General features: G+C 39.6%; 1 protein-coding gene and 2 pseudogenes across 1 annotated transcript; 1 reads left to right on the forward strand and 2 right to left on the reverse strand.

Annotated features, from left to right (window-relative positions):
• Positions 1–2,311: 2,311 nt before the first annotated feature.
• LOC114091969 (eukaryotic translation elongation factor 1 epsilon-1 pseudogene) lies at positions 2,312–6,146 on the reverse strand (annotated as a pseudogene).
• Positions 6,090–25,419, forward strand: Pcyox1 (prenylcysteine oxidase 1). Its single transcript, XM_027934498.2, has 6 exons — positions 6,090–6,256; positions 7,251–7,457; positions 8,590–8,764; positions 20,460–20,671; positions 21,261–21,410; positions 21,823–25,419. Exons 1-6 carry the CDS (start codon positions 6,145–6,147, stop codon positions 22,479–22,481), a joined length of 1,515 nt encoding a protein of 504 aa, XP_027790299.2. The 5' UTR covers positions 6,090–6,144; the 3' UTR covers positions 22,482–25,419.
• LOC114091951 (ceramide synthase 2-like) lies at positions 14,498–15,436 on the reverse strand (annotated as a pseudogene).
• Positions 25,420–25,887: the final 468 nt, after the last annotated feature.

Raw genomic sequence — 25,887 nt, forward strand, 5'->3', positions numbered from 1 at the left:
TTGTATGCTTGTAATATTAAATTCTCTTTTATTATTAATGGTAAATACTTTTCTTATGCATTATTGTTTATTATTTTACTTTAAAATGCTATCCTCTGACATCTGAAAATGGATAGATTTTATGTAATCACATGTTTGTTTATCTTTTTTCTTTTTCTTTTTGCAGAGTTGGCAGTCGATGAAACCCAGGCCTCACATATGCTAGACAAGTGCTCTACCACTGAACCAAACTCCAGTCCGAATGTTCCATTTATATTGCTTCTGAATTTTCTACTTTGCCTAAAATAAAATATATCTAATTTAAACATTAACCACTCATCACTATGCCTGACTACTTTTAAAGGAAGAATGAGGGACTAGAGAAGGGGGTGAGTAGGACATCAAATTATAGGGTAGGGTGGTGACAATTTTTTAAATGTAGCGAGTAAGGTTTGGCCCACGTGCAACCAATTATGCTAATTAACTGACTCTTGACTGAGTTTGTTAACTACATTTAAATTACCTTCCTAACCTCACATGGAGGCTGGGAGACAATAAGCCCTATCTTCAGATGTTGGTTGAAACAAGCAGTAAATTCTTAGCCGTCTTTAGTTTTTTCAGGCAGGTACTTTCAGAGGTAGGATTATGGCTTTGAGTTACTTGAAACAATGTTACAATGTCTTTGTAGGCCAAAATTGAAGCCAAGTAGGAAAAAAAAAAAAGTGCTCAGAAGAGGGCCTGGTTAAAGTTTGGTCAAGGAGAGAATCTCTTCAGTGTTTAGCTTCCTAGACTATGTTTATGGACAACATTCCTTTGACTAAATGTTACCTTACCGGGTTGGGGTGGTAGCTAGGTTAGCAGAGCACTTACCTAGCACGTGTGAAGCATTGGGTTCAATCCTCAGCACCACATAAAAATAAAATAAAGGTATTGTGTTCATCTACTAAATGTTACATTACCTTATAGTTTTCCTTTAGGTATGTGGTAACATTTTCCCCCATGATTCTTTTTTTTTTTTAACCTTTTGGAATTTCCTTAATAAATATTATTTTGGGGGCTGGGGTTGTGGCTCAGTGGTAGAGCGCTTGCCTAGCACAGGCGAGGCCCTGGGTTCAAACTCCAATACCACATAAAAATAAATAAATAAAGATATTGTGTCCAACTACAACTTTAAAATAAATAAATAAATAAATATTAAAAAAATAAGTATTATTTTGAAAGGGCAAGGGTGCAGAATGAAAAAGCCTTCTGCCTCCCATTTTGCAAATTTTCTAATTTGCAAAATTAAATCTAATGCCCATTCAGTCAATTCTTTCACAAGGTTTCAGTATCAGAGATCAGTTTCCAAATACAACCCTTGGGCCACAGTCAATTACATGGCCAGTTCTAATTAACTAATAAACATTTATTGAGGGCATATTGTATTTAATGCCCTGAAGTATTATAGGAATAATATAATTTTGAAAATGGAAAGTAAAAGACGGTTTAGTTTCTTTCTTTGTAATATCAAGATGTAGTGAAAAGGGCTGGGGATGTGGCTCCAGCGGTAGCACACTCGCCTGGCATGCGTCTGGCCCAGCTTCGATCCTCAGCACCACATACAAATAAAGATGTTGTGTCCACCGAAAACTAAGAAAATAAATAAATATTAAAATTCTAAAAAAAAAAAAGATGTAGTAAAAATGATATTGAAAAATCTTGATATTGTTATGTTCTTAAATATGTGTTTATTTCCTTAATACCTATATCTCTTCCATTAACACCTCCACCCTGTCCTCCTTATTCTATTCCATTAGCCTCCTTGTTTTTTTTTTTTTTTTTTTTTTTTGAGTTTTTCAGCCACGTTTACTAGCTCACATAAATATTTAAATCAAATACATCTGTCTTCCCTTTCTCAATCCTTGGGATAAGTTATCACAGTTTTTAATAAACAAAGTATGGTAAATATCCATAGGAAAAAGAATTTTAAAATATGAAAGAGAGGTTAATAAATAGCCAAGTACATCAACCATTGAAAGTACTGCCTTTTTGTATTAAAGACTAAGCCACTGATTTGCAACTTTTATTAAAATAAATTTAATCTTTTAAAAACCAGGTAATTTATAACTTGATTTCACTTGATTTTTGAGGGGACAGCAGTTGAATTTTTTTACATCAAAATTTGCAAAACTTCAACTAAAGAACAAATAAAAACATTCAGACACAGTTTTACACTTCAAAAATTCTACCAACAAATAAACAATGACAGCATATCAATTTACATTAGTACTATGGTCCAGATGCACTTTCCATTTAAAACATTTTAATCACGCCGTGTGTGGCATGGTGCCTTCTAGTGGGAGTTAGTGTATAGTCTGTTCTTGATGAAGACAACACTAGACAGATGTTGCCTGACGCCTGGGTAATGCTAAATGTGACAAAACCAGCGAGACACATTGAGATGTTTCTCCTTTTCTTGAGCTGTCAGGTCAACTATAAAGCGATGAAGTCCATAGTACAGTAGAATATCTGCTAAGTTAAAGTTATATCCTGTAAGGTAGACTTTATCTTCAAGATACAAATTCAGATCCTTCAACAGAGTGTGGATATCCTCTTAACTGGGGGTGTCTATCTACTCCATGACCCTGTACTCCAGCCACTGTTGATTTTTCTTCTGCAGTACTACCCAGCAAATACTCCTTGTTGGCTTCTTTGACTAGATGAGTTGCTATGGTAGTCAATCCTGTTAGGCTTGGACCATTGTTTGAAGAACTGGAATCTGTTGCTTAACCCTGGGCACTATACTTATTTCCCTTACTTAGCCCCAGGGACTTCTCCAGCCTAGCCTCCTTGTTGACCCTCAAATCTGCAAGGCATCTCTTATCTTCTCTTATATCCTACAAATTTTTGCTAAAGTGCTACCTACTCAATGAGGCTAACCCTGACCATCCTATTTAAAACTGCAGCCCATTTCCCTTTAAAACTGCAACCCATTTCCCATTCCTCTCACCCTAGTCTCTATATTAGATCTTTTACCTATTTACTTATTTACTCTAATTACTACCCCCACATTCCCACTGGGATATCAACTTCATTAGAGGAATTTTTTTTTTTTTTTTTGTGGTACTGGGGATTGAACCCAGGGTCTTGTGCATACGAGACAAGCACTCTACCAACTGAGCTATATCCCCAGCCCCCTCTTTTTACTTGTTGATGGACCTTTTATTTGCTTATTTATATGTGGTACTGGGAATTGAGCACAGTGCCTCACACGTACGAGGCAAGCGTTCTACCACTGAGCTACAACTCCAACCCCAAGCTTTTAGCTTTTAAAGAGTCTGATTTTCAAAAATATCTAGACCATTTAGAATGGAACACAACATTTGTTTAATGGATAAATGCTTTTTGCTCTGAATTTTCTACTCTGTGTCTAAGCTAAGCTCAACTTTTCTTTGTATCCAACTCAGATTCCTCCCATCCAGTCCATTCTTTTTGTTCATTTTTTTAGTTGTAGATGGACACAATACCTTTATTTTATTTGTTTTTATTTTTATGTGGCACCAAGGATGGAACCCAGTGCCTCATGCATTCTAGGTAAGTGTTCTATCACTGAGCCACAATCCCAACCCATCTTTATGCTCTTATAGTTGTCAGTTAGTTTGTTTCTTTGGGTAAAAGTATTGTAATAATAGAAATGGGCTCATTTTATAACCATCACTCAGCCACCGGTTTTCCTGAACTAATAGTATCGGGAAAATAGTTATAGACCAGACATTCTTATTAATGAATGCATAGTGTTCTACTGAATGGCATCTAATAGATGGAAAATGAAGAATCCCCCAAATAATGTGGCCTGAGAAAAAGGGAGTAAAAAGAAAGCCATGCGTTGACAGCTTTCATTTCCCAAGACAAATGCTTCTCTGATGCTAATTGCAGGCAGGAAAGAGGTGTCTCCTCACACTGAGGTGATAGCCTCTCAGGGGCACTGACCTTCCTTGGAGTAAATCCTCTCCAGATGTGGAGCACAGACCCCTGATCCAAGAGCTCAAATTTCTCAGCACTCAAACTGACCCCTTCACTTATAGAACAAACCCCAAATTCCTGGGTGCCCAAGAAAACTGGTATGCTCACTAGACCACCTCTCAGGATAACCTATATAAGTCCAGTCCCTTCCTATTTCAGGGGCTCATTTTCCACTAGGAAAGTGGGTCCCACCACGGCATCATTTTATCCCTGCATCCCCTGTTCCTGTGTTAAACTTTGTTCCTGAATAAAGTGCTGATCTGATCTGTGAAGTTTGCGTTCATCCTGGTCTTCTTGTGTTAACAACATCAGTATGTAGGAGAAGAAAAAAATAATTTTTCCTCTATCCTTCTGATTGGTGTCCTTCTCCTTGGTTGGTACAGATCCCTGTAACAAAAGACAGATTAACAAGAGAAGAATAAACAAAATGTTTACCACATGTATATGTAGAAGATACCCAGAGAAATGAGTAAATATCTAAGAGGTGACTCTGAATTCAGGTTTATAGCATCTTCAGTGAAGAACAGTAAATTTTTCTAAAAAGTATTTTTTAATTGTAGATGGACACAATACCCTTATTTATTTATTTATTTTATATGGTGCTGAGGATCAAACCCAGTGCCTCTCACATGACAGGCAAGTGCTCCACCACTGAGCCACAACCCCCAGCCCCTAAGAACAGTACATTTTTAAAGAAATGACAAGACAAGGAAAAGGATTTTTGAGTCTCTAGGGGCAGCAAATTGTGGGAAGGCAAATAAATGGTAGAGAAAAGCTCTTGGATAAAGTTAGATATAGATTCCTCTGGTCATGGCTGATTAAAGCCTGCCAAAAGACAAAATTATGACAAATTTAAAGGTTTCCATTGGCTTTTTAAAAGTATACCTTTATTTCTAAATGGTGCTGAAGATCTAACCCAGTGCCTCACACGTGCGAGGCGAGCGCTCTCACTCTGAGCCACAATCCCAGCCCCTTTCATTGGCTTTTATTTGTGATTCTAGAGTTGGGAAATGCCTCATTCTGTAAAATAGAATGAATATCCAATGAGCTGAGCAGAGGAGGTTGGCTTTATAGACAGAAAAGGGCTGAGGAAAGCAGAAACAGAGGACAAAAAGCATATTAGTAATTTCAAAGTTACTTCTCTTTGAAAGATTAAAGCAAAGAGAACTTCTTTCTCTTGTCTGCTATAACCAGCCTGTTTGAAAATTTAGCTGTGTTATATCTCTCCTGATTTCTTGGAAGTCCGGTCAGATAACATAGTTTCAGCTTGGTGGCAAGGAACTTTAGCATGAGTGACTCCATTTGGTTTGGTTTGGTTTATTGGACCTATTGCAGGAACTCTGTCCAGACTAATGGTTTCCTATATATTTTTTTAAAGATCTAAATTTGTCTTCAGAAAGTAACTCTTATCCTTCCAGGTAGAGAGGGAAGAAGAGACACCTTTGTGTTTGAAAATTTGTGTCCTACTTTTAGGCAATTTTGGTGGGACAGAGAGCTTTTCTTGTACCTACATTTTTACAGTTGCCTTCAGTTTTAAATAATCTTTATGCCAAAGAGGCATATTTTGAGATGCACATTCTGGTCTTTTACAGATACACTACTTTTATTCATTTCTGTCACTATATTGTGCTACCTCCACCTTGCACTGCCCCATCGCCAGTCTTATTTTTCTTTTCACCCAGTACCATTTACCCATTTGTCTCATGAGGCCCTGGAATAAAATGATCATTCAATAAGCATTTGTTGCCCCCCTGGCCAGTTTCTGACAGCTGTGTGCGTTCTCTGTGATGGTGTGATCCAGGGGACGAGAGAGCGCACTAGCGAAGAAAGGTGTTTTATCGGGAGGGAGAACAGATGGGGCAAGCTTCTAACCTTGCCTTGGATCTTTTCTGAAGGAGGGTGGGTTTCCGAGAAGCGTAGCGCGCTTGGGGGACGACTGAGTGGCCTAGGATAGGGAGTTGGGGTGGATTTGGGAAGCGAGGGACTGGGCAGGGGCGTGGCCTGTCAGGGGCGTGGCCGGGGAGGAGCCGGGCGGGCCTGCGCCGAGCCTGGGCGGGGCTCGGAGGGCCTGGAAGTCTAGGGGCGGGGCGAGTGAGCGCGCAGACGCGCCGCGGCGTGGGGACTGCGGGGAACTGGAGGCCGGTTGCTGCGCTGGGGAAGGCCATGGGGCACGTCGCCGGGGAGCTCGGCTTGTCGCTGCTGTGGCTGTGGCTGCTGCTGTGCAGCTGGGGGTGCCTCGGTAGCGCCGAGCTGCGGGCTCCACCGGAGAAGATCGGTAGGCCAGAAGGGGGCGGCGCGGGAGGGCTCTGGAGCGTAGTGCGCCCAGGTCCGAAAGCCAGGATTCAGGCAGGGCGGGCAGGTCGCTCCTTGACCGATTCACACTTGTGGTCAGCTTTCCGTCTTCCTAAAGACGGATTGCGCTTCCTGGGCTTGGAGAGATGCCCACTTGAAGCATGGGCTGTGATGGGGACCAAGCGTCCCTGCAGCCCTAGTCTTGGAGGCCTGGGGCTCTGGGGAGGATAGGCTCCTTATTTCTGCCTTCCTTTATGCTGCCCTTTCGGGAGGCCAGTCTTTTGACCGGTCCTGGAACGCCTGGCTGCTCTTGCCAAGCAGATTTCAGGCTCGCCCAGACACAGCACAGGGAGCAGTGCAAACAAGCTGACCCTGTCTGCTTCCCTTGTTAGGCTGAAACCCCCTCTTCCCCTCTCCACTTTGCTGAGGTCGGCCTGCTCTGAGGCCCTGGGATTGCTCAGTTTCTTTGCCTAGGGTTGCTGCAGCTGCCGAAATAATCTATTCTGTTTCTCGTTTCAGTCGTCTTGGTTTTTTACTTCTGGTCCCTTTATCCACCAATTAAAGCTCTGTTATTCCGAATCCTTAACCTGTCTACACTGAGTCTACCCTTGAGACAAAGAACAAAGCTAGGCAAAAATGGCGGCCCCTTTATTTAAAATGCATCCATGAGTTGGGACACGGAAAAGGGGCTTGCAGGCCCACTGGTGCCTCCACAGACCTGTGAGAATCTTTGGGCATCTGGAAAAGAATTGAATTGATGTCAGTTTGTAACTTAATCTGCATTTGACTGGGAGCAGCCTCTGTCCACATTCTGGGAGTTCTTTCAACAGAACCTTCCCCTTCAGGCTTCCCTAAATTGTTGACAGTAGCCTTGCATAACCTCTGTTATTAGCTTGTGACCTTTTGAAGGCAAAACAAAACCCACACTGGTAAGAAAAAAAGAAAAAACAAAAAAACTTCTTTCTTTCCTCTCATAGCAATTATTGGAGCTGGAATTGGTGGCACTTCATCAGCCTATTATCTGCGGCAGAAATTTGGGAAAGATGTGAAGATTGACCTGTTTGAAAGAGAAGAGGTGGGGGGCCGTTTAGCCACCCTGACTGTGGAAGGGCAAGAATATGAGGCAGGAGGTTCTGTCATACATCCTTTAAATCTGCACATGAAGCGTTTTGTCAAAGACCTGGGTATGTAATTTTGGTCTTAGAGCTAAGCAGAATTCAGTATGACCAACCCTGGATATTTTTATCATAGGGAGAACTGAAACTTTTCTGCCTTGTTTATTGTCATTTACAAAGAAGTTGGTGAAATAGTTTCCCTTACTGTCCAGATAGCAGTTGGTGCTGTTTTAGGAGTCATTCTCCTGTAATGGGAGACTAGTTATCTGTATCTTCTGTTATCTGGAATTACAGCCATGCGGTTGAGAAGATGGCTGTTGTTGTCAATTCTTTTTTTTGGATGGGGGTAGTTACTGGGTATTGAACTCAGGGGCACTTGATCATTGAGCCATTTCCCCTCCGCATTTTGTATTTTATTTAGAGAGGGTCTCACTGAGTTGCTTAGTGTCTCGCTTTTTTGCTGAGGCTGGCTTTGAACATGCGATCCTCCTGCCTCAGCCTCTCCAGCTATTGGGATTACAGGCATGTGCCACCCTGCCCAGCTGCTGTTGTCAATTCTTAAACCTCTCAGTTTGTGCCAAGAATCAGAGAATGTTTTGAGCTAGCAGAGACCTTAGAGTACTCATGTTACAGCTGAGGAAATGAGACCCAGTGGCTTGGAGTGCCTGGCTTAAGGTCATTCACACAGCTATGGGTGCTGACATGTGCTCACTGCTCAGGATATTTCACTGCTGCCTTGCCAAGCAGAGGTGCTGGACAGGTTGTGGAGGAAGTCTGGCAGGCCTCTGCAGGCACTTTCTTTAGGAAATATTGTGAAATTTTGGCCTCCTTCCACTTACCTGAAAAATCCAGTTTTGCAAAAGAAGATTCAAATTGGAATGGGAATGCCTCTTCTCTTTGGTTACCTTGTGCCTCCCCTGTGGGTGCTTCCTGTGCTTCTGTCTCTGTGACTAAGAACAGCCAGTCTAATGAAGATACATCTGCATGATCTTCTGACCCATCCTTTAGGGAATCTGCTTTTGGACAGTGCAGCGAGTGTTAGTGTATCATGCTCTTCTGAATAGAGCTCCTTTAATGTATCTCCTGAGAATTGACGAAAGCCCCAAATTCACAGTGTTCCTGGGACATCCTCTGGATTGTTTTCTTTCATTTGATCAGCCAGGAAACCACTGACTTAGCTGCCCTTTCTGTATTTTTGCAGGTCTCTCCACTGTTCAGGCTTCGGGTGGCCTACTGGGGGTGTATGATGGACAGACTCTGGTGTTTGAGGAGAGCAGCTGGTTTATAATGAACATGATTAAACTAGTTTGGCGCTATGGATTTCAGTCACTCCGAATGCACATGTGGGTTGAAGATGTGTTGGACAAGTTCATGAGGTAATTTTTCTCCCCTTTCCATCTGATTTAAGACTTTTAGGAACAGTCCTATATCTAACTGCAAGCCCCGTTTGTAAGATTCTTAGGCACACTGTTTTGTAGAAAACATGCATTGATCCTATTGGGAATTGAAGTTGTAGTTTGTTATTTGCTTCTGAAATGTACTTCACAAATGCTTCTTTAGTGTTGTCACTCTTAGGTGCTCTATAAAAATCAACTGTTTGAATTCTTATGGCAACTTTCTCAGGTAGGTACTATTATTGGCTTCTTTCTATAAATATAGAAGGTGGAGGCATCCAGAGGTTTTAAGTGTACAAGTTCACCCACCTGGTAAGTGGTGGAGCTGAGTTACCAGGTAGTCTGAATTAGAGTCTTAGTGTCAGCACTGTGCTGGTGTGTAGATGATTGAAAAGCTATAAGAAAACTCATTTAAGCTTAAATGAAGTTTTTTTTTTTTTTTTTTTCTCTTTTCATTCATTCCCTTTCTTTCTTTCTTTCTGCCTGCCTGCCTGCCTTCCTTCCTTCCTTCCTTCCTTCCCTCCCTCTCTCCCTCCCAGGGATTGAATTCAGGGCCTTGCATATGCTAGGCAGATTGAGCTATATTTCTGGCCCCTTGAATGAGTTTTAATAGTGATATGATATTTCAGTGAACCAACAGTCTGAAGTAGAGTATCAGGCTTGTGCCCTAAGAATTTAAATGTCAGTATTAAATGACAGTATTCTTGGGTAGCAAGAATGCAGGTGACTCTTTCTTAGTCTTTTCTTTATTTCCTTCCTCTCTCTCTGATTCTTCAAGTGCTAGGGATCAAACCCAGGGCTTTGAGTATGTCAGGCAATTATTCTACTACTGAGCTTCTATAGCTCCTAGATTGTACTGTTTTGGATTTTGAAAAGAATTCCTATCTCAGCTGGGTGCGGTGGTGCATGCCTGTAATCCCAGTGACTCGGGAGGCCAAGGCAAGAGGATTGCCAAGTTCAAGACCAGCTTCAGCAATTTAGTAAAACCCTGTCTCAAAATAAAAAGGGCTGGAGATGTAGCTCTGTGGTTAAGCACCCCTGGGTTCAATCCCCAATACCAAAAAAAAAAAAAAAAAAGAATTCCCATCTCAGCAATTTTGGAGGCTGAGGCAGGAGAATCTCAAGTTTAAGGCCAACCACAGCAACTTAGTGAGACCTTGTCTCAAAAGAAAAAAATAAAAAGGACTGAGGATGTAGCACAGTAGTTAAACACCCCTCAGTTCAATCCAAGTACCCCTACTCCACCAAAGAAAAAAAATAGAAAAAGGATTCTCGGACTTTATGGTATTGCTGCACTTCCTCCATCTTAATTTTTTTTTTTAATTAGAGCTTTATAGTTATACATAGTAGTAGGTTCCTTCTGACAAACTCATACATGCCTAGAAATCAATTTCAGTTCATGATTCCCTCCTTTTTCCTCCTGTCCTCCTTCCCCCTCTTACTCTCCTTTCTCTACTCTACTTGACTTCCTTTTGCTTATCTATTAATTTATATTTGATTGGTTCTTTATATTATCTTGTCCTTCCCTTCCCCTTCCCTATATTTTACTGTAGCTTCTGTATATGAGAGAAAACATTCAACTTTTGAGTTCCTGAGTTTGGCTTATTTCATTTAGCATAATAGTCTTCATTTCTATCCCTTCATTTCCACCAGCAAATGCCATAATTTCATTCATTTTTATGGTGAGCAATATTCCATTCTACACACACACACACACACACACACACACTCCACAGTTTCTTAATCCACTCATCTATTGACAACATCTGGGCTGATTCCATAATTTAGCTATTGTGAATTGGTTGCCATAAACATTGATGTGGCTGTATCACTGTAGTATGCTGATTTTAGATCTTTTGGGAAAATACCAAAGAGTGGATGGCTTGGTCATATGGTGGTTCTATCCCTAGTTTATTGAGGAATCTCCATTCTGCTTTCCAGAGTGGTTGTACTAGTCTGTGGTCCCACCAACAATGTCCAAGTGTTCCTTTCTCCTTACAACCTTGCCATAATTTATTCTTTTTCCTATTTTTAAAAAATATTTTTTAGTTGTTAATGGACTTTGATTTATTTATTTGTATGTGGTGCTGAGAATTGAACCCAGTGCCTCACACATGCTAGGCAAGTGCTCTTCCACTGAGCTACAATTCCAGTCCCTCTTGTTCCTATTTTTGATCATTGCCATTTTGATGGAAGTCAGATGAAATCTTAGTGTAGGTTTTTTTTTTTTTTTTTTTTTTTTGTACTGGGGATTAAACTCAAGGGCACTTGACCACTGAGTTATATTCCCAGCACTATTTTGTATGTTATTGAGAGACACGGTTTCACTGAGTTGCTTAGCATCTTGCTTTTGCTGAGGCTGGCTTTGAACTCACAATCCTCCTGTTTTAGCCTCCTGAGCCACTGGGATTACAGGTGTGTGCCACCATGCTCTTCTTAGGTAATTTTGATTTGCGTTTCCCTGGTTGGTAGAGATGTTGAACATTTTGTCGTATATCAGCCATTTGTGTTTCTTCTTTTGAGAAGTTTCTCTTTAGTTCTTTTATTGATTGATTGGGTTATTCAATTCTTTTTGTTAAGTTTTTTAAGTTCTTTGTGTATTCTGGATATACAAATACTCCTCCTTCTTGGAGGAGTAGCTGGTCCAGATTTTCTCCCATTCTGTAAGTTCTCTCTTTATGCCCTTAATTGTTTTCTTTGCTGTGCACCTTTTTAGTTTGATGACATCTCACTTATTGAGTTTTGATTTTTATTTCTGATGCTTTAGGGGTCTTGTTAAGGTAGTTGGTGCCTATATTTATGTAATGAAGTGTTGACCCTGTTTTCTTCTAGCAGTTGTAAAGTTTCTGATCTAATTCCTCAGTCTTTGATCCATTTAGATATGAATTTTGTGCAGGGTGAGAGAGAAGGGGGTCTAATTTCATTTTTCTACATATAGCTATCCAGTTTTTCTAGCATCTTTCCCAGCCTTATAAAAAGGCTATCTTTTCTCCAAGATATATTTTTGGTGCCTTTGTCAAATATCTGATGGCTCCCATCTTTTTTTTTTTTTTTTTAAAGCATAGAAGAGTAGGATTTATCTGGGAACTGCAGCACATACCTGTATTCCCAGCAGCTCCAGAGGCCGAGGCAAGAAGATCTCAAGTTCAAAGTCAGCTATAGCAAAAGGGAGCTCAGTGAGACCCTGTCTTTAAATAAAATACAAAATAGGGCTGGGGATGTGGCTCAGTGGTTGAATGCCCCTGAGTTTAATCCCCAGTACCCCTCACCCCGCCCCCCCAAAAAAAGAGTAGGATTTATTTAAGTAAGTAGAAAAGAGACAGTTTCTTCAGGGCAAAGACAGGAAATGATAGGGGTCACTCCTTGAATGCACTAGTCTGTGGGCTTATATAACTACTGGATAGGATGGCCCCCATCCTTGACATTTGTTTGTATACACTGATCTTTATGTTCATCATACATCTCTTTCTTTGTGTGAATCAGTATCATGTAAGTTTTGTTTTGATGGTTTTTTCATACTCTGTAAAACAGTTGGAGAGCTGTGCATGGTGGTACACACCTGTAATCCCAGCAACACTAGAGGCTGAGGCAGGAGAATTGCAAGTTTGATGCCAGCCTCAGCAACTTAGTGAGACCCTGTCTCAAAGTAAAAAATAAAAAGGGCTGGGGAGGTGGCCCAGTGATAAGTGTCCTTGGGTTCAATCTGTGGTGCCAAACAAACAAAGAGCAGCAACAACAACAGTTGAAGAGAACGTTGGTATTCAGCCAGCATGTGCCAGTTATGCATAGTAGTGAAGGGCTTGGGATGTAGTTTAGCGGAGTTCTTGTCTATCATGCCTTTGTGTTATTTTAAGCCATCGAGTTTATTATAACAGGGAAACTAATATACCTCTTGAACATCTCCTTGCTGTATCCTTGTGCCATTCTTCTTTTCAGGATACTAGCTAAAGATTCTCCATACTACTCCTCACTCAGAAACCTTCAGTGCTCTCTATTTCATAGAGTCACAGCCAAAATTTGTACCATGGTACAGAAGACCCAACAGGTCTAGATTTTCTGTCTTTATTTTTAATTTATTTTTGTTGTACACTGACTGAACTTTGAATCCTGAGCTGCTGGGATTAAAGCTGTCCATCACTGTGCCTGGTGCCTTCTTTTGCTTTAAATAGATTTTTTTTTGAGTACCATTTTAATTATTATTATTATTTTTTGGGCACCAGGGATTGATTTCAGGGGCACTAGACTACTGAGCCACATCCCCAGCCCTATTTTGTATTTTATTTAGAAACAGGGTCTCACTGAGTTGCTTAGTGCCTCACTGTTGCTGAGGCTGGCTTTGAACTTGAGATCCTCTTGCCTCAGCCTCCGGAGCCCCTGAGATTACAGGCATATACCACCATGTCTGGCTCGTTATATATTTTTTGAATTATTCTCTAACAATATTTTAGGACAACCTTGATTGTTAAAAATAAACTAATTAAAATAACTTTATTATTTTAATATCAACTCACTCTATCATGGCTTTGTAACCCCCACCTTTTGTAGTTATACAAATTCTATCTTTCTTTATTATAATCACATTAGCACAGTTTTATCATCATTGCTTTATGCAGTTGTCTTTTAAGTGAAATAGGAGAATAAAAGTTACAAACAAATATGCCTTCAAACTGCCTTTTATATTTACTTCTGTAAATGTCTTTACTAGTGGTCTTCTTCATGTGGAGTCAAGCTTTTGCCTAATATTCTATCTCAGCCTCTTTTTTTTTTTAACTTGTTGCCACACTTTACTTATTCTTTAATATATTAATTGTTAATATACATATTAAAAAAATTAGCAGTATATTTTTGTCTGAAATGGTCCTCTCCTGAAGTGCCAGTGGTAGCTGTAATTCTGGCTTTAAAACCAAAACTCCAAATGTTTAATAAGTAAAAAATCAGGACTAGTTGCCGTTGTACTCCAAATAAGCTAGCCTAGCTGAAGAGAAGAGGAAGGGGAAGAGGCCCGAGAGAGGAATCTGGAAGATCTTGGACCAGTGGCTGTGGCACAGCTGGCAGAGAAGTAGCATCATAGTCATCTGAGCAGTCCTGGTGTCGTCACCACTTATTGGCAGAGGTAGGGTCCTATGTACCCTCCTGTGTTTAGTTCATTTTTTTTCAGGAGGGAATAAGAGTCAGTTTAACTTTTTCTTTTTTCGAAATTCTTTTTTAGATACATATGACAGTAGAGTGTATTTTGACATATTGTACATATTTAGCTTTGGTTTTTGACCCAAGTCAGGGAGCTTAGAAAAGTGAGCCTTGGTCCAATTTTGGCAGAATAAGACCCACATTAAGGCACAACCTAGATCTGGAAGTGAGGGAGTCACAGGCAAACAGGACCAAATTTTCAAGAATAAGAAATGTGAATTGTAATCCCTACTCCCAGAACTGAGGAAGGGTCCTGAAAGCAATAGAAAAGATAACGTAGAGAACAAGGAAAATAAAATTAGCTAATAAAGTAGATAACCAGCCTCCTCTCTACCTGGGGATAGCCTGGTTAGAATTTGTTTTAAAGGCGACTGGTTGACAAAGCAGGAGGGAGGACACAGAGATGTCTTTTTCCCCCTTCTCCTTAGATCTCTCTAGGGCACGAAGTGACCCTATGGGCAAGATTGGCTAGTTCCTTGGCTTTATACATTAATCTGGGAGGCAGCTAGGACACTTGTTCAGTTATTCTTATGATGGTTGTGATTGCGGATGGGGTCGCCATTGGCTGGGACCCTGTGTCTGCATCTGTTGCACTTCCATCATGACAATGAAGAAGAAGTAATCAAGGAAGGCAGGCTAGGGTTCCAGCGGGTATACCCGGGTGTAGTGCAGCATCCACAAGGGCGGGATGACCAGTCCCGTGATGATAAAAAACAATAGCCAAAACCATGAAGATGTCACGTAGTTAAACATCTTGGCTGATTATAGTCTGAAGAGTTAGGCAGAGCCAAGATGAGAGTTCCCACTCAGGTAATTGGCAAAACAGGAGAAGCTTGACAGATGTGATAGCGTATACCTGTAATCCCAGAGGCTCGGGATGCTGAGCCTGGAGGATCACAAGTTTGGGGCCAGATCCTGCAATTTAGCTAGGACCTAGCAACTTAAATCATGTCTCAAAATAAAAAATGTGTCTCATTGGTTAAATGCCCCTGGGTTCAATCCCTGGTCCCCACCTCCACTCAAAGAAACAAACAAGCTTTTGGTTGATGTCAGAGGCAATGCTGAAAACAGTGACCAGAAGAAGGAAAGTTCAACCGTGGTACCAGTACTGAGAAGGGATGATGCTCTGTATGGGATATCTCTCCCAAATTTTCCTCATGCCATAGACCAGGGCTTACCCACAATGATGGCCATCCCAGCAACGAAGGCAATCAGGTAAAATGTGAACCTCCAACTAGCTTCTCGGAACTTCTTGAGGAGAGTGGGCTGGTTCTGATTGCAGTGGTAGCAGAACCAGTGCTCCACCTGGCATCCAGAGAGCCCACTCTACCAGGACAAAAGTGTTACCTCCGCCTGCTTGGGCTGCTTGCCACTGGTTGGGTAGTAATACTCCAAGGTAGAATTGGGAGGTGCCTGCAGCTAAATTTCTCCCTTTACATTCAAGAGGGTGGTCAGTGATGTAGCCATGTAACTGAGGAAGGGACATAAGTGAGAGGTGTTTGGTTCTTTTGAAATGCTCCTAGCCCCTAAGCTGGGAGGGGAAGGAACTGCAGGCTCAGGCAGGGTTATTCTGTGTCTCCGTTTCATGGGAACCCCCTTTCCTCCAGCCTCCTGGTCAGCCTACAAGAGTTGGGCAGATCTGCTAGTGTTGAATTTTCTGTTTTTTGTTTACTTGGGAATGCCCTAATTTTTTGTCATTTTGAAGGATATCAGCCTATCATCCCACTATCTTTGGCTTCCATGGTTTCTAGTGAGAAGTCAGTTGTTAAGATTAACTGAGGACCCTTTTATGGGTAGAGTTTGTTGAACATCTTGGATATGCAGATTAATGTTTTTCATCAAATTTGGGAAGTTTTGGGAATTAATTTTGGTACAAGGACTGAGCTAGGGGTGCTTTACCATTGAGCTATCCCCCCAACCCTTTTTATTTATTATTTTGAGAAAGGGCCTAAGTTGCTGAGGCTGGCCTTAAACTTGTGATCCTCCTGCTTCAGCCTCCTGAGGTACTGGGATTAGAGGTGTGCGCTACTGTGCCTGGCTGGGCCTTTATTTTTTTTGAATAATTTTATGTCCCTTTCTTTTCCTTTTCTCCTTCTAGGATTCTCAGTGTTTGCATGTTGGTAAACTTCATGTTGTCCCATAGGTCTTGTGGCTGCTTATTTTTTTAAACTTTTTTTTTCTTTCATTTCCTTAAACTATACTTTCAGTTGATCTGTCTTCAAGTGTACTGGTTCTTCTACCATTTTAAATCTGTTGTTTAGTCCCTATGGTGAGTTTTTCATTTCAGGTACTATACTTTTCAACTCCAGATTTTTTTTTTTTTTTTTTTTTTTTGGTACTGGGGATTGAATCCAGGGTGTTTAATAACTGAGCCATATCCCCAGCCTTTTTTTTTTTTTTTTTTTGTATTTTATGGAGACAAGGTCTAGCTAAGTGCCTAACTAAATTGCTGAGGCTGGCTTTGAATTTGTGATCCTCCTGCCTGAGCCTCCTAAGCCGCTGGGATTACAGATGTGTGCCACTGTGCCTGGCTTGATTCTTTTTTTTTTAAATCACTTTTTCCTCTTTGTTGAGATTCTATATTTGGTGAGTGAGATGTTATTCTCATACTTGATTTTGTTCTTTAGACATGATTTCCTTTAGTTACTTGAACATATTTACAATAGTTGACTTAAAGACTTTGGACTGGGCATGGTGGGCAGCTCTGGAAACTGTTGATTCTCTTGGACCCCAAGACTGCTTGTTGTTGCTACTATTGGTTTGTTTACTGACTTTCTGGGACCAGTTCTGTATTCTTTGTCATATAAGGCCACTTAAGTATGTATGTTGGTGTATATTTTCAGTGCTCCAGCATATAGTTTAAAACTCTACTTTAGCCTTAATTTCCTGCTTACTCTAAGCCTCAAAGTCTGTAAAACTTGACGGATAGATGGAAGCTGTCTCAGGACTTTCCTTGGCCCAGGACAGACAGCCTTGCACAATCACATGACTTTCTAGATTCCTGGAAACATTTTCATTCCCTAGTATCTTTTTATAGTTTTTTAGTCAGCTTCTTATTAGCCCCAAATGGTATCACAACCCTTAGGCGGCAGTGATGTTAAATAGTTGCCAATGATTTTTTTTTTGACAAATAGTTTGGGATGGGAGCTGGTTTGTACAGAGTGAGGTCTGAATCAGATCAAATAAAGACAAGCCCTGAAGATAGTGCTTTTCCTGAGTTCCCAGATAGGTCAAAGAGTGACATTTCTCTGGGGATTATGCTTTTTTAGGAGCTCCAAATCATTTCTGCCTTTTCCAGTGGCTTCTAGCTTGGTGGTTTCATAGTTGTTGCAAGTTGGCTGCTTTTTAAGGTTACTGCAGAGCTGACAAGAGGGGAATGGGAATAGGCAAATTGTAATTCTACAGAGCTCATCGTTTTTATTGAGATAGCCATTTTTCTTGAATAAATACTCCCTATAGTTAGGTAAGGGTTTGATTTATTTCCAGAGTTCTGAAAAAGAAATGTCGACTTTGAAAATGTTGACATTTTATTTTTGTATTTTAGGGCCTCATGCATGCTAGGCAAGTGCTCTGCCACTGAGCTACATTCCCAGCCCAGTGCTGACAGTTTTTTCCAGTGTCCTCACTCATTGCTCTCATGGAGGAGCTGATTCTCAGAGATCCTCATTAACCATTCTGGAAGTGCTTCAAGTCCTTTGCCCCTTTTCTGAATGTATGTTTCCTGTCCTACTGGGTCATTGTGCTTCAGCTGCACTGGCCTCACTGTTTATTCAAGAAACCAGGTTCTGTTATTGGCCTTTGTACTACTTGTACTTCTACCTGAATATTTACCCCCCGGATGTTTGCATGGCTTGCATCTGCCCTCCCTCACCTTTGTTCAGGTGTTGCCTTGTCAGTGAGACTTCCCTGACCGCTGGACTTATTTCTTGGGCCATCTTATTTACAATTACAACCTTGCTTGCCCCATGCATTCGTTTTCTCTTTGATTTATTTTTCTCTTTAATACTTATCCTCTTATCTATTAAATAACTTACTTTAATTTCTTGAATTTTATTACCTGTTTCCTCGAGTATAACACAAACTGCCTGAAGTTAGTGATTCTTTTTATCTATGTTATGTTGACCTTTGTATTTTCATCACCTAGAACAGTGCCTGGCTCAAAGTTCATAAATATTTGTTGGCTGAATAAGTTAGTAAATATTAAGGGTTATAAAAATGTCACTTGGGAAAAAAAAAGACTATAAGCAATCTTACCAGCAGAAATGACCAGCTGTTTACATGTCTGATTTTTTAGTTGCACCTACTGTTGTATAATAGGTACAATTCTCAGTGTTCATATTTGAGGTCTTGTCTCACCCTCCAGATGGACTTATCTCAGGAGGCTTGATTGAGGGGGGGTGAAGTTCATTGGCAGATTATTTAATTGACTAATAGCACCACTTATAGGTTATTTAATTGGCTATTATTTTGTCATGCTATTAGCCAAAGATTACTCTTCATCTTACGTTCTATTCAGTTGGTTATTTTTCTGAAGAACTCAGGGTTTGTTGCCTTCCTTCATTCTTTCTTTTGATTTAAACCAAGGGCCTTGCACTTGCTAGTCATGTGCTCTACCAAGAATTCAGTGTTTTCATATTAGTTTTTCCTAGCTCCTAAAACTAAAACTCAAATGATATGGTTGGATGATGTTGTTTTAGTATTTCTGTTTTGGCACTGAATCCAAACATTTTTTTCTAATAAAACCTTATTTTACATTTTGTACACTACATTCTTTTTTTAAATTTTTTTTAAGTTGTAGATAGACACAATACCTTTATTTTTATTTATTTTTATGTGGTGCTGAGGATTGAACCTAGGGCCTCATGCATGCAAGGCAAGTGCTCTACCACTGAGATACATCCCCAGCCCCTGTACACTACATTCTTAGTAGGTAAAACTGAAATGCATATAGCCAGGCACAGTGGTGCACATCTCTAATCCCAGCTACTCGGAAGGCTGAGTGGAGGGTCAGAAAGTTTGAGGCCAGCCTCCTCTACTTAGTGAGATTGGTGTCAAAAAATATTGGTAAGTCTTTGGGGATGTGGCTTATTGGTAGAGTACCCCTGGGTTCAATCTCCAGTACTGAAAGAAAAAAAAAGTTTATAATATTGTCCCTTTACTCTCTAAAAACATTATTATTATTATTATTATTTGAGAAGAAACTTTATATAAAAGCTTTCCTCTTATGTTCACTGAGAAGTATCTTTCCTTGGCTCTTATTTCTTCCTTTATTTCATATATTTATCTGTATGTGTGCCCTGTCTTGAGGGAAAAGAGCCATGTCTTTCTTGTCTTTATACCCCTTGCAAAACCTGAACAACCATTCATTGAATTACTACAAGTGTTAATTTGTGTAAATGTTCTTTATAAAACCATGGAGTGCAAAGAAATGTCAGGTGATATTTTCTGGGAGAGAGTGGCATTGATATTAAATTTTATGGACTTTTGGAGATGGTGACATTCCTGTGGACTGGGAAGTTGGGCAAGACTTTGCAGAGAAGGCAGGACTCAAGCTCTCTGGAAGAGATGTAGCTGTTCTGTGATTGGAATGGAAAGTCCAGAGAGGGAAGAGCCTATACAGTCCTGAGGGGACTATGCAGAGATAGTTAAGATCAGTGAATGGGTCAGAAGTGCACAGGTGGAGGATGTGTGAGTGATTGAGGGCAGAAATGTCAAGTTGTGCTTTTAAGCCTTCTACTTGCATGTCATCTTTAGACAAAGCCTTTTGCTTCTACTTTTTCTTTAATTAATTAATTAATTAAGGTACTAGGGATTGGAACCAGTGGTGATATACCACTGAACTTCATCCCTAGCCCTTTGTATTTTTGAAACAGGGTCTCACTGAGTTGCCCAGGCCAGCCTGAACGTGTGATTCTCCAGCCTCAGTGTTCTGAATAGCTGGGATTACAAGTGTGGGCCACCACACTTGCATGAAATTCCTTTTTTTGATGTCAGGTTAAATGATCTGGACTTTTGTTTAGTAAGCAAGACTTGGGTAGATTGAACCCAAGGGTGCTTTACCACTGAGACACATCCCCATTCCTTTTTATATTTCGAGACAGGGTCTCACTAGGGCTTATAGCCTCGCTAAGTTGCTGAGGCTGACTTTGAACCTGCAATCCTCCTGCCTCAGCCTCCCAGGCCACTGGGATTATAGGTGTGTGTTAGCATGCCCAGCCCCGTTTCTTTATAAGGTTATCCCAGTGCAGAAAAAGAAGAGTGTGTTCAAAGGACAATGGACTTCAGAAGAGGTGGAGGATGCGGGAGGGCCAAAAGCTTCTGGGAGAGCTGGGGAAGGTGATGGCTAAGCCGTGTCTCAGAGGATAGGTAGAAACTCACCAGAAGGAAACATGGAAGTTAATTTGACTTTTATGATGTTCTTTTCTATCTTTATATATCCCTGTCCCCCATCTTTTTTGGTGCTTAATGGTATTTTTCTTCTTTTTGCAAGGATCTACCGCTACCAGTCTCATGACTATGCCTTCAGTAGTGTAGAAAAATTACTCCATGCTGTAGGAGGAGATGACTTCCTTGGGTTGCTTAACCGAACGCTTCATGAAACTTTGCAGAAAGCAGGCTTCTCTGAGAAATTCCTCAATGAAATGATTGCTCCCGTCATGAGGGTCAATTATGGTCAAAGCACAGATATCAATGCCTTTGTGGGTAAGCCAGGCCTTGAAAAAGTGTTGCATGATTGTTCATAAAAGAACTTGATGGTGTTAGGATGGTTCCTCACTTTGGGCCATGGTTTGGAGAAGGCTGTCTTTCTCAAAATTGCAGACATTGCTGGGCATGGTGGTGCACCCCTATAATTCCAATGGCTCCAAAGGCTGAGAGAATTGCGAGTTGAAAGCCATCCTCAGCAACTTAGCGAGGTCTTGAGCAACTCAGTGAAGTCCTGAGCAACTCAGCGAGACCCTGTCTCAAAATTAAAAAGACTGGGGATGTTGCTCAGTGGTTAAGGCCTACTGGATTCAATTCCCAGTACCAAAACAACAACAACAAAAAACCCCCCAAATTCAGACATTGTTAGCAAAATTATGTATTTGTAGGTGTGTATTTTTAGGAGAAGGTTCTTAGCTTCCAATAGTTAATTGGTTCTCAACTGAGTAAGATTTTGCCCCAAAGGGCCATTTGGCAGTGTCAGAAGACATTCTGAACAGAACATTTAATTAGAAAGGGAGAGTGGTTATTGGGCTTCTTTCAAAGTCAGAATGAAAACACATTTTTTTTTTCCCCCTTTTGACAACAGGGGCAGTGTCACTGACTGCTGCTGATTCTGGCCTTTGGGCAGTAGAAGGTGGTAATAAACTTGTTTGCTCACGGCTCCTCCAGGCTTCCAAAAGCAATCTTATATCTGGCTCAGTAATGTATATAGAGAAAACAAGGACCAAGCAGACAGGTGAGTTTGAATTTTTATTTCTAATTATCCCTGCAGAAAATGGTTGTTCAGTGAGAAAAACTCCGTTTGCATCTCTCATTGTTTCAAAAAGATAGAATTTTAAATTGTTTATGTTATACCATGTAGAAATATTCCCAAATGTTCTCAAATACAATGGCATGACTCTTTGGATTTAAAAAGCAATCTCATCAAGAGTAAAAAATGCCATATTTTATATTTATTGAGATTCTGAATAGGAAATTGTCCTCAATGTAATAAAATTGCAAGGAACCTTTAGTTAGCTTAAGGGCTAAAACTCTTTAACTTCTTGGAATTAAAGAGAAACTATTTAAGTTTTAGAATTATTTTTAGATGGTATAAAATACAGTATGTTAGAAACACTAAGAAATGTGTGCTGCCTTTTTCTTTCTAGGAAATCCCACAAAGATGTATGAAGTGGTGTACCAAAGTGGATCCGAGACCCACTCAGACTTCTATGACATCGTCTTGGTGGCCACTCCATTGAATCAAAAAATGTCCAACATTACTTTCCTCAACTTTGATCCTCCAATTGAGGAATTTCATCAGTATTACCAACATATAGTGACAACTTTGGTTAAGGGAGAATTGAATTCAACTGTATTTAGCTCTAGAGCCAAAGATCAGTTTGGCCTGTCTACAGTTTTGACCACTGATAGTTCAGATCTGTTTATTAACAACGTTGGGATTGTGTCCTCTGTAAGAGAAAAGGACAGTCCTCAACCATCAACAGATGGAACATATGTTTGGAAGACCTTTTCCCCAGAAATTCTTACTAAACAGCAAATTTTTAAGCTCTTTTTGTCCTATGATTATGCTGTGAAGAAGTCTTGGCTTGCATATCCTCACTATAAGCCCCCGGAGAAATGTCCCTCCATCATACTCCACGATCGGCTGTATTACCTCAATGGTATAGAGTTTGCAGCAAGTGCCATGGAAATGAGTGCCATTGCAGCCCATAATGCTGCACTCCTTGCCTATCACCGCTGGAATGGGAACGCAGACATGATTGACCAAGATGGCCTCTATGAGAAACTTAAAACGGAGCTATGAAATAACATTCTCGTTTTTCCTCTCCTGGTTCCCCATGAGTACCACTGGCAAAAAAAAAAAAAAAGAAAAAAGCAAAATCTGAGCAGAAATGATTTTGAATCAGATATTTTGCCATTTTCATCATTTTACAAAGTAATCCTATTGTGTTCCAAGAAAATTACAAGGTTTGGATAACTCTTGCCTTTATCCATCTCCAAAATTTCTTGCAATATCCATTGGCAGTGTTGCCCAAGCTCGTCTGAGTATAAGAATCACCTGGAGTTTGTTAAACAAGGGTTCTCAAGAGCTTCTCTTTGAGATTCTAATTCAGTAGGTTCAGGGGTGGGACCCTGGAGTTTGATCAAAAGTGTTTTAAGATGAGTACTTGAGGAAGAACTTAGTTGGGTACTAGTTGGGTACTAGACATCTTAGTTGGGTACTAGTTTATTTGAGCTTCACAGCTGAATAAAATCTTTAGTCAGATAAAATCACTCTGTAAGTTGGGTCTTAGTAATTTATATGCCTTTTTGATGTAAATGCCTAAAACCTTGACTTTTGATTGTTTATGTTTTGATTTTATTAGGGGTAAAATTCAGAAGTCATAGAGAGTATAATCTTAAAATTAAAAAAATGGCATGCTAGGCAAACACTCTGTCACTGAACCACAACCTGTGTTCTAATGTTCTCACTTGAGGAGCTTTTAAAAATTACTGATAGGCCCTCACAACTAGAGATTAGGAGTTAAAATATTGAGGATACCACCTTGTCATTAAAAGGAGGACTAAGGATACCACCTTGTCAGTTTAAAGTTTCTAGTGTGCAACTAGAGAAGCACAGATGGGGGAATTAAAATGTCTATAAAGGGTTTTTAAAAAGTGCCTTAAAAGTAGTAAGAAACACAAAACATCAGAGCAGATCCATTGCAAGGAATCTCAATGAGAACTTCAGAATTAATCTTAATAGTAAGAAACACTGACAGCCTAACAGCAGAGGCAACTTCTATAAACCTAGAGCAGCTGGCATTAGAGAAGGACATTTAGAATGACACTAAACTTAACCAAGTTCAGATAGTTTTGGAATGTTAAATATATCAGTTACTGTAGCATGTGAGGTGAAAAGTTGGTTGCTAAAATCTCAGTGGCAGTGGCTCTCAACTTTTGACTGCCCGTTAGAATCAACTGTAGGGCTTAATGCTTCCTGTACACAACCAAACTTGAGAATCAGTTCTACATCTGCTATATGGAGATCATGAATCAATGTCATAGTCACTGGTAGAAAAGAACCCATATAAAGCTTATGCATTAATAACTGAAACCAGGTTAAGTGCCAGATTATGGCAGTAGCTACTTTAGCAAAATGATGTGAGAAAATGCTGACTCTTAACCATTATTTCTTCCCTACTATGTCTCTGAATATTGATATCTGAAAAAAACTGCCAAGATATAGTTGATAGAGGCAGGAATTAAGTTTATCATTTGTTGAAGGGTTATATTTTTTCTAATTTTATTCTTATCAAGTATGTTAAGAGGCATTTATTTTCTCCTTTTGTGGTTTTAATGAAGACTATTTGTAGTGAATGTAACATTGTTATATGCTTTGATAGTCCCTCCCCCATCTGAGGGAAATTATGTTGGAATACTCCTAGTGGATACCTGAAACTGTAGACAGTATACATAGCAAAACACAGTCTTTTCCTATATATCTATACACATATAAAGTTTAATTTATAAATTAGGCACATTAGGAGATTAACAATAATCATAAAAAAATAATATAACAAATGTTATTTTAAACTTATTTCTGTCATTTTCCATTTAGTACACTCAGACCGTGGTTGACTAAGGGTAAACTAAAAATTGGAAAATGAAACCACAGGTAAGGGAGGACTACTGTAAATATTGGTAAATACTAATGAAATGGTTTAACTTTTATCATTTGTACACTTGTTTTACAATGGGATATATTTTTTCTTGTAAGAATACCTATTTAAAATGTTTCATATCAAACCTACTGACTAAAATTCCAGTAGGGCATCTGAAATTGCTTCCTCAAAACCAAAATAGGTTCTAGCAGGAGTATTAGGTAGATTCAGTATAATTACAGTATTAAAAATAATAGTTTTTTCTAGAAGAAAAATTACTATTAAAGCCTGCTATTCCAGGCCCACTAGTTTTAATGTAACTACAGCATTAAAGAATAATTTTATTAAAACAAAAATACTATCAGGTTTTGCTATTCCAGGAGATTATAATTATTATTTTTTTAACAGAAGAGACTGGGAGAAATTATGTAGGGGTGGAACGAAGACAACTCTACTCCAGTGGTTCTCCAACTGAATTAAGTATGATTTGTTATTCAACACATTTGTAGTGGGATACAAAAACTTTTATTTAAGTTCTAAGGTGATGCTATTGTTCTAGGAACCACACTTGGGAGAACTGGTTCTACAAGTTAGTTCTGTATGGCTGCAAAAATTACCAGCAGTGAAAACAGAAATGCTAAAGAATATACTGGACTTCTTGTCAACTCATTTTACTGTGATTTAGTTTGATCCCTTTGGCTGTTCTTTTGTTTTAGTTTCTATAAATAGGAAATACTATATCTATACTCTTCATTGTGTTAAAAAACTTACATATTCCCGTATGTATTCATGTATACATAGTTTTAACTGATTTGCAGGCTTTTTTCAGACCATAAAAATAGGCCTTAAGCATTTGCTTGGAATGTTTAAGGTTAGGCTTATAATACAACCATCTGTAATAAACCTCTCATTTGAGCTTGTGAGCCATAAATAAAATTTCATGAACTAGATAAATATATTGTGGACAGCATTCTCACTGCTCTTCTCTACTCTAAGAGCCACAATACACTGGAATGCTTTTCTCTGAAATTCTATTTCTACTCTTCAAAATTTCTCCACGTAATGATTATGTTTAAGAAATAAACCACTATATTATTACGTCCTGTGTTTTACTTCTGTTGCACTATACTTAGAATGTAGATGTACAGAATGAGCAGTCATCATCTGAAATACTACAACTTTTTTTTTGGAGCACTCATACCAGTCTCATGCGACTAGCTGCTGTCAAAATGCAGCAAACACTAGCTTTGGGTCTCATCCCATAACTTACTGTTTGTACAAATATTCTGAAATCTGAAACACTTCTGATCCCAAGCATTTGGATAAAGGATAATCTACATTTGGAAAAGTCAGAGTATAAGTTACCAGTTTACATGTTTCATAGTAACCCCACTCATGCATTCAGGTTGGCTGTTTCTTTCTCTCTCCTCAGCACTAAAAAATGCAGAAAAATCCTTGTAATGTTTCACACTCAGTAAGATTCTCCTATTTTAATGTATAAATATACTTTTTAGAATCAGTCTCAACCATGAAAATTCACGTTAGAAAAGTTAGGAGCTAACATTC

Source organism: Marmota flaviventris, chromosome 14, assembly GCF_047511675.1.
Source record: "Marmota flaviventris isolate mMarFla1 chromosome 14, mMarFla1.hap1, whole genome shotgun sequence".
Classification (NCBI taxonomy): Eukaryota; Metazoa; Chordata; class Mammalia; order Rodentia; family Sciuridae; genus Marmota; species Marmota flaviventris.

Bases quoted from the DNA above. Each gene is read 5' to 3' on its own strand.
- Pcyox1 (XM_027934498.2), top strand. From the start codon at position 6,145: ATGGGGCACGTCGCCGGGGAGCTCGGCTTGTCGCTGCTGTGGCTGTGG. The intron at 7,458-8,589 runs GTATGTAATTTT...GTATTTTTGCAG, and splicing joins GCGTTTTGTCAAAGACCTGG to GTCTCTCCACTGTTCAGGCT. The intron at 21,411-21,822 runs GTGAGTTTGAAT...TTTTCTTTCTAG, and splicing joins AACAAGGACCAAGCAGACAG to GAAATCCCACAAAGATGTAT.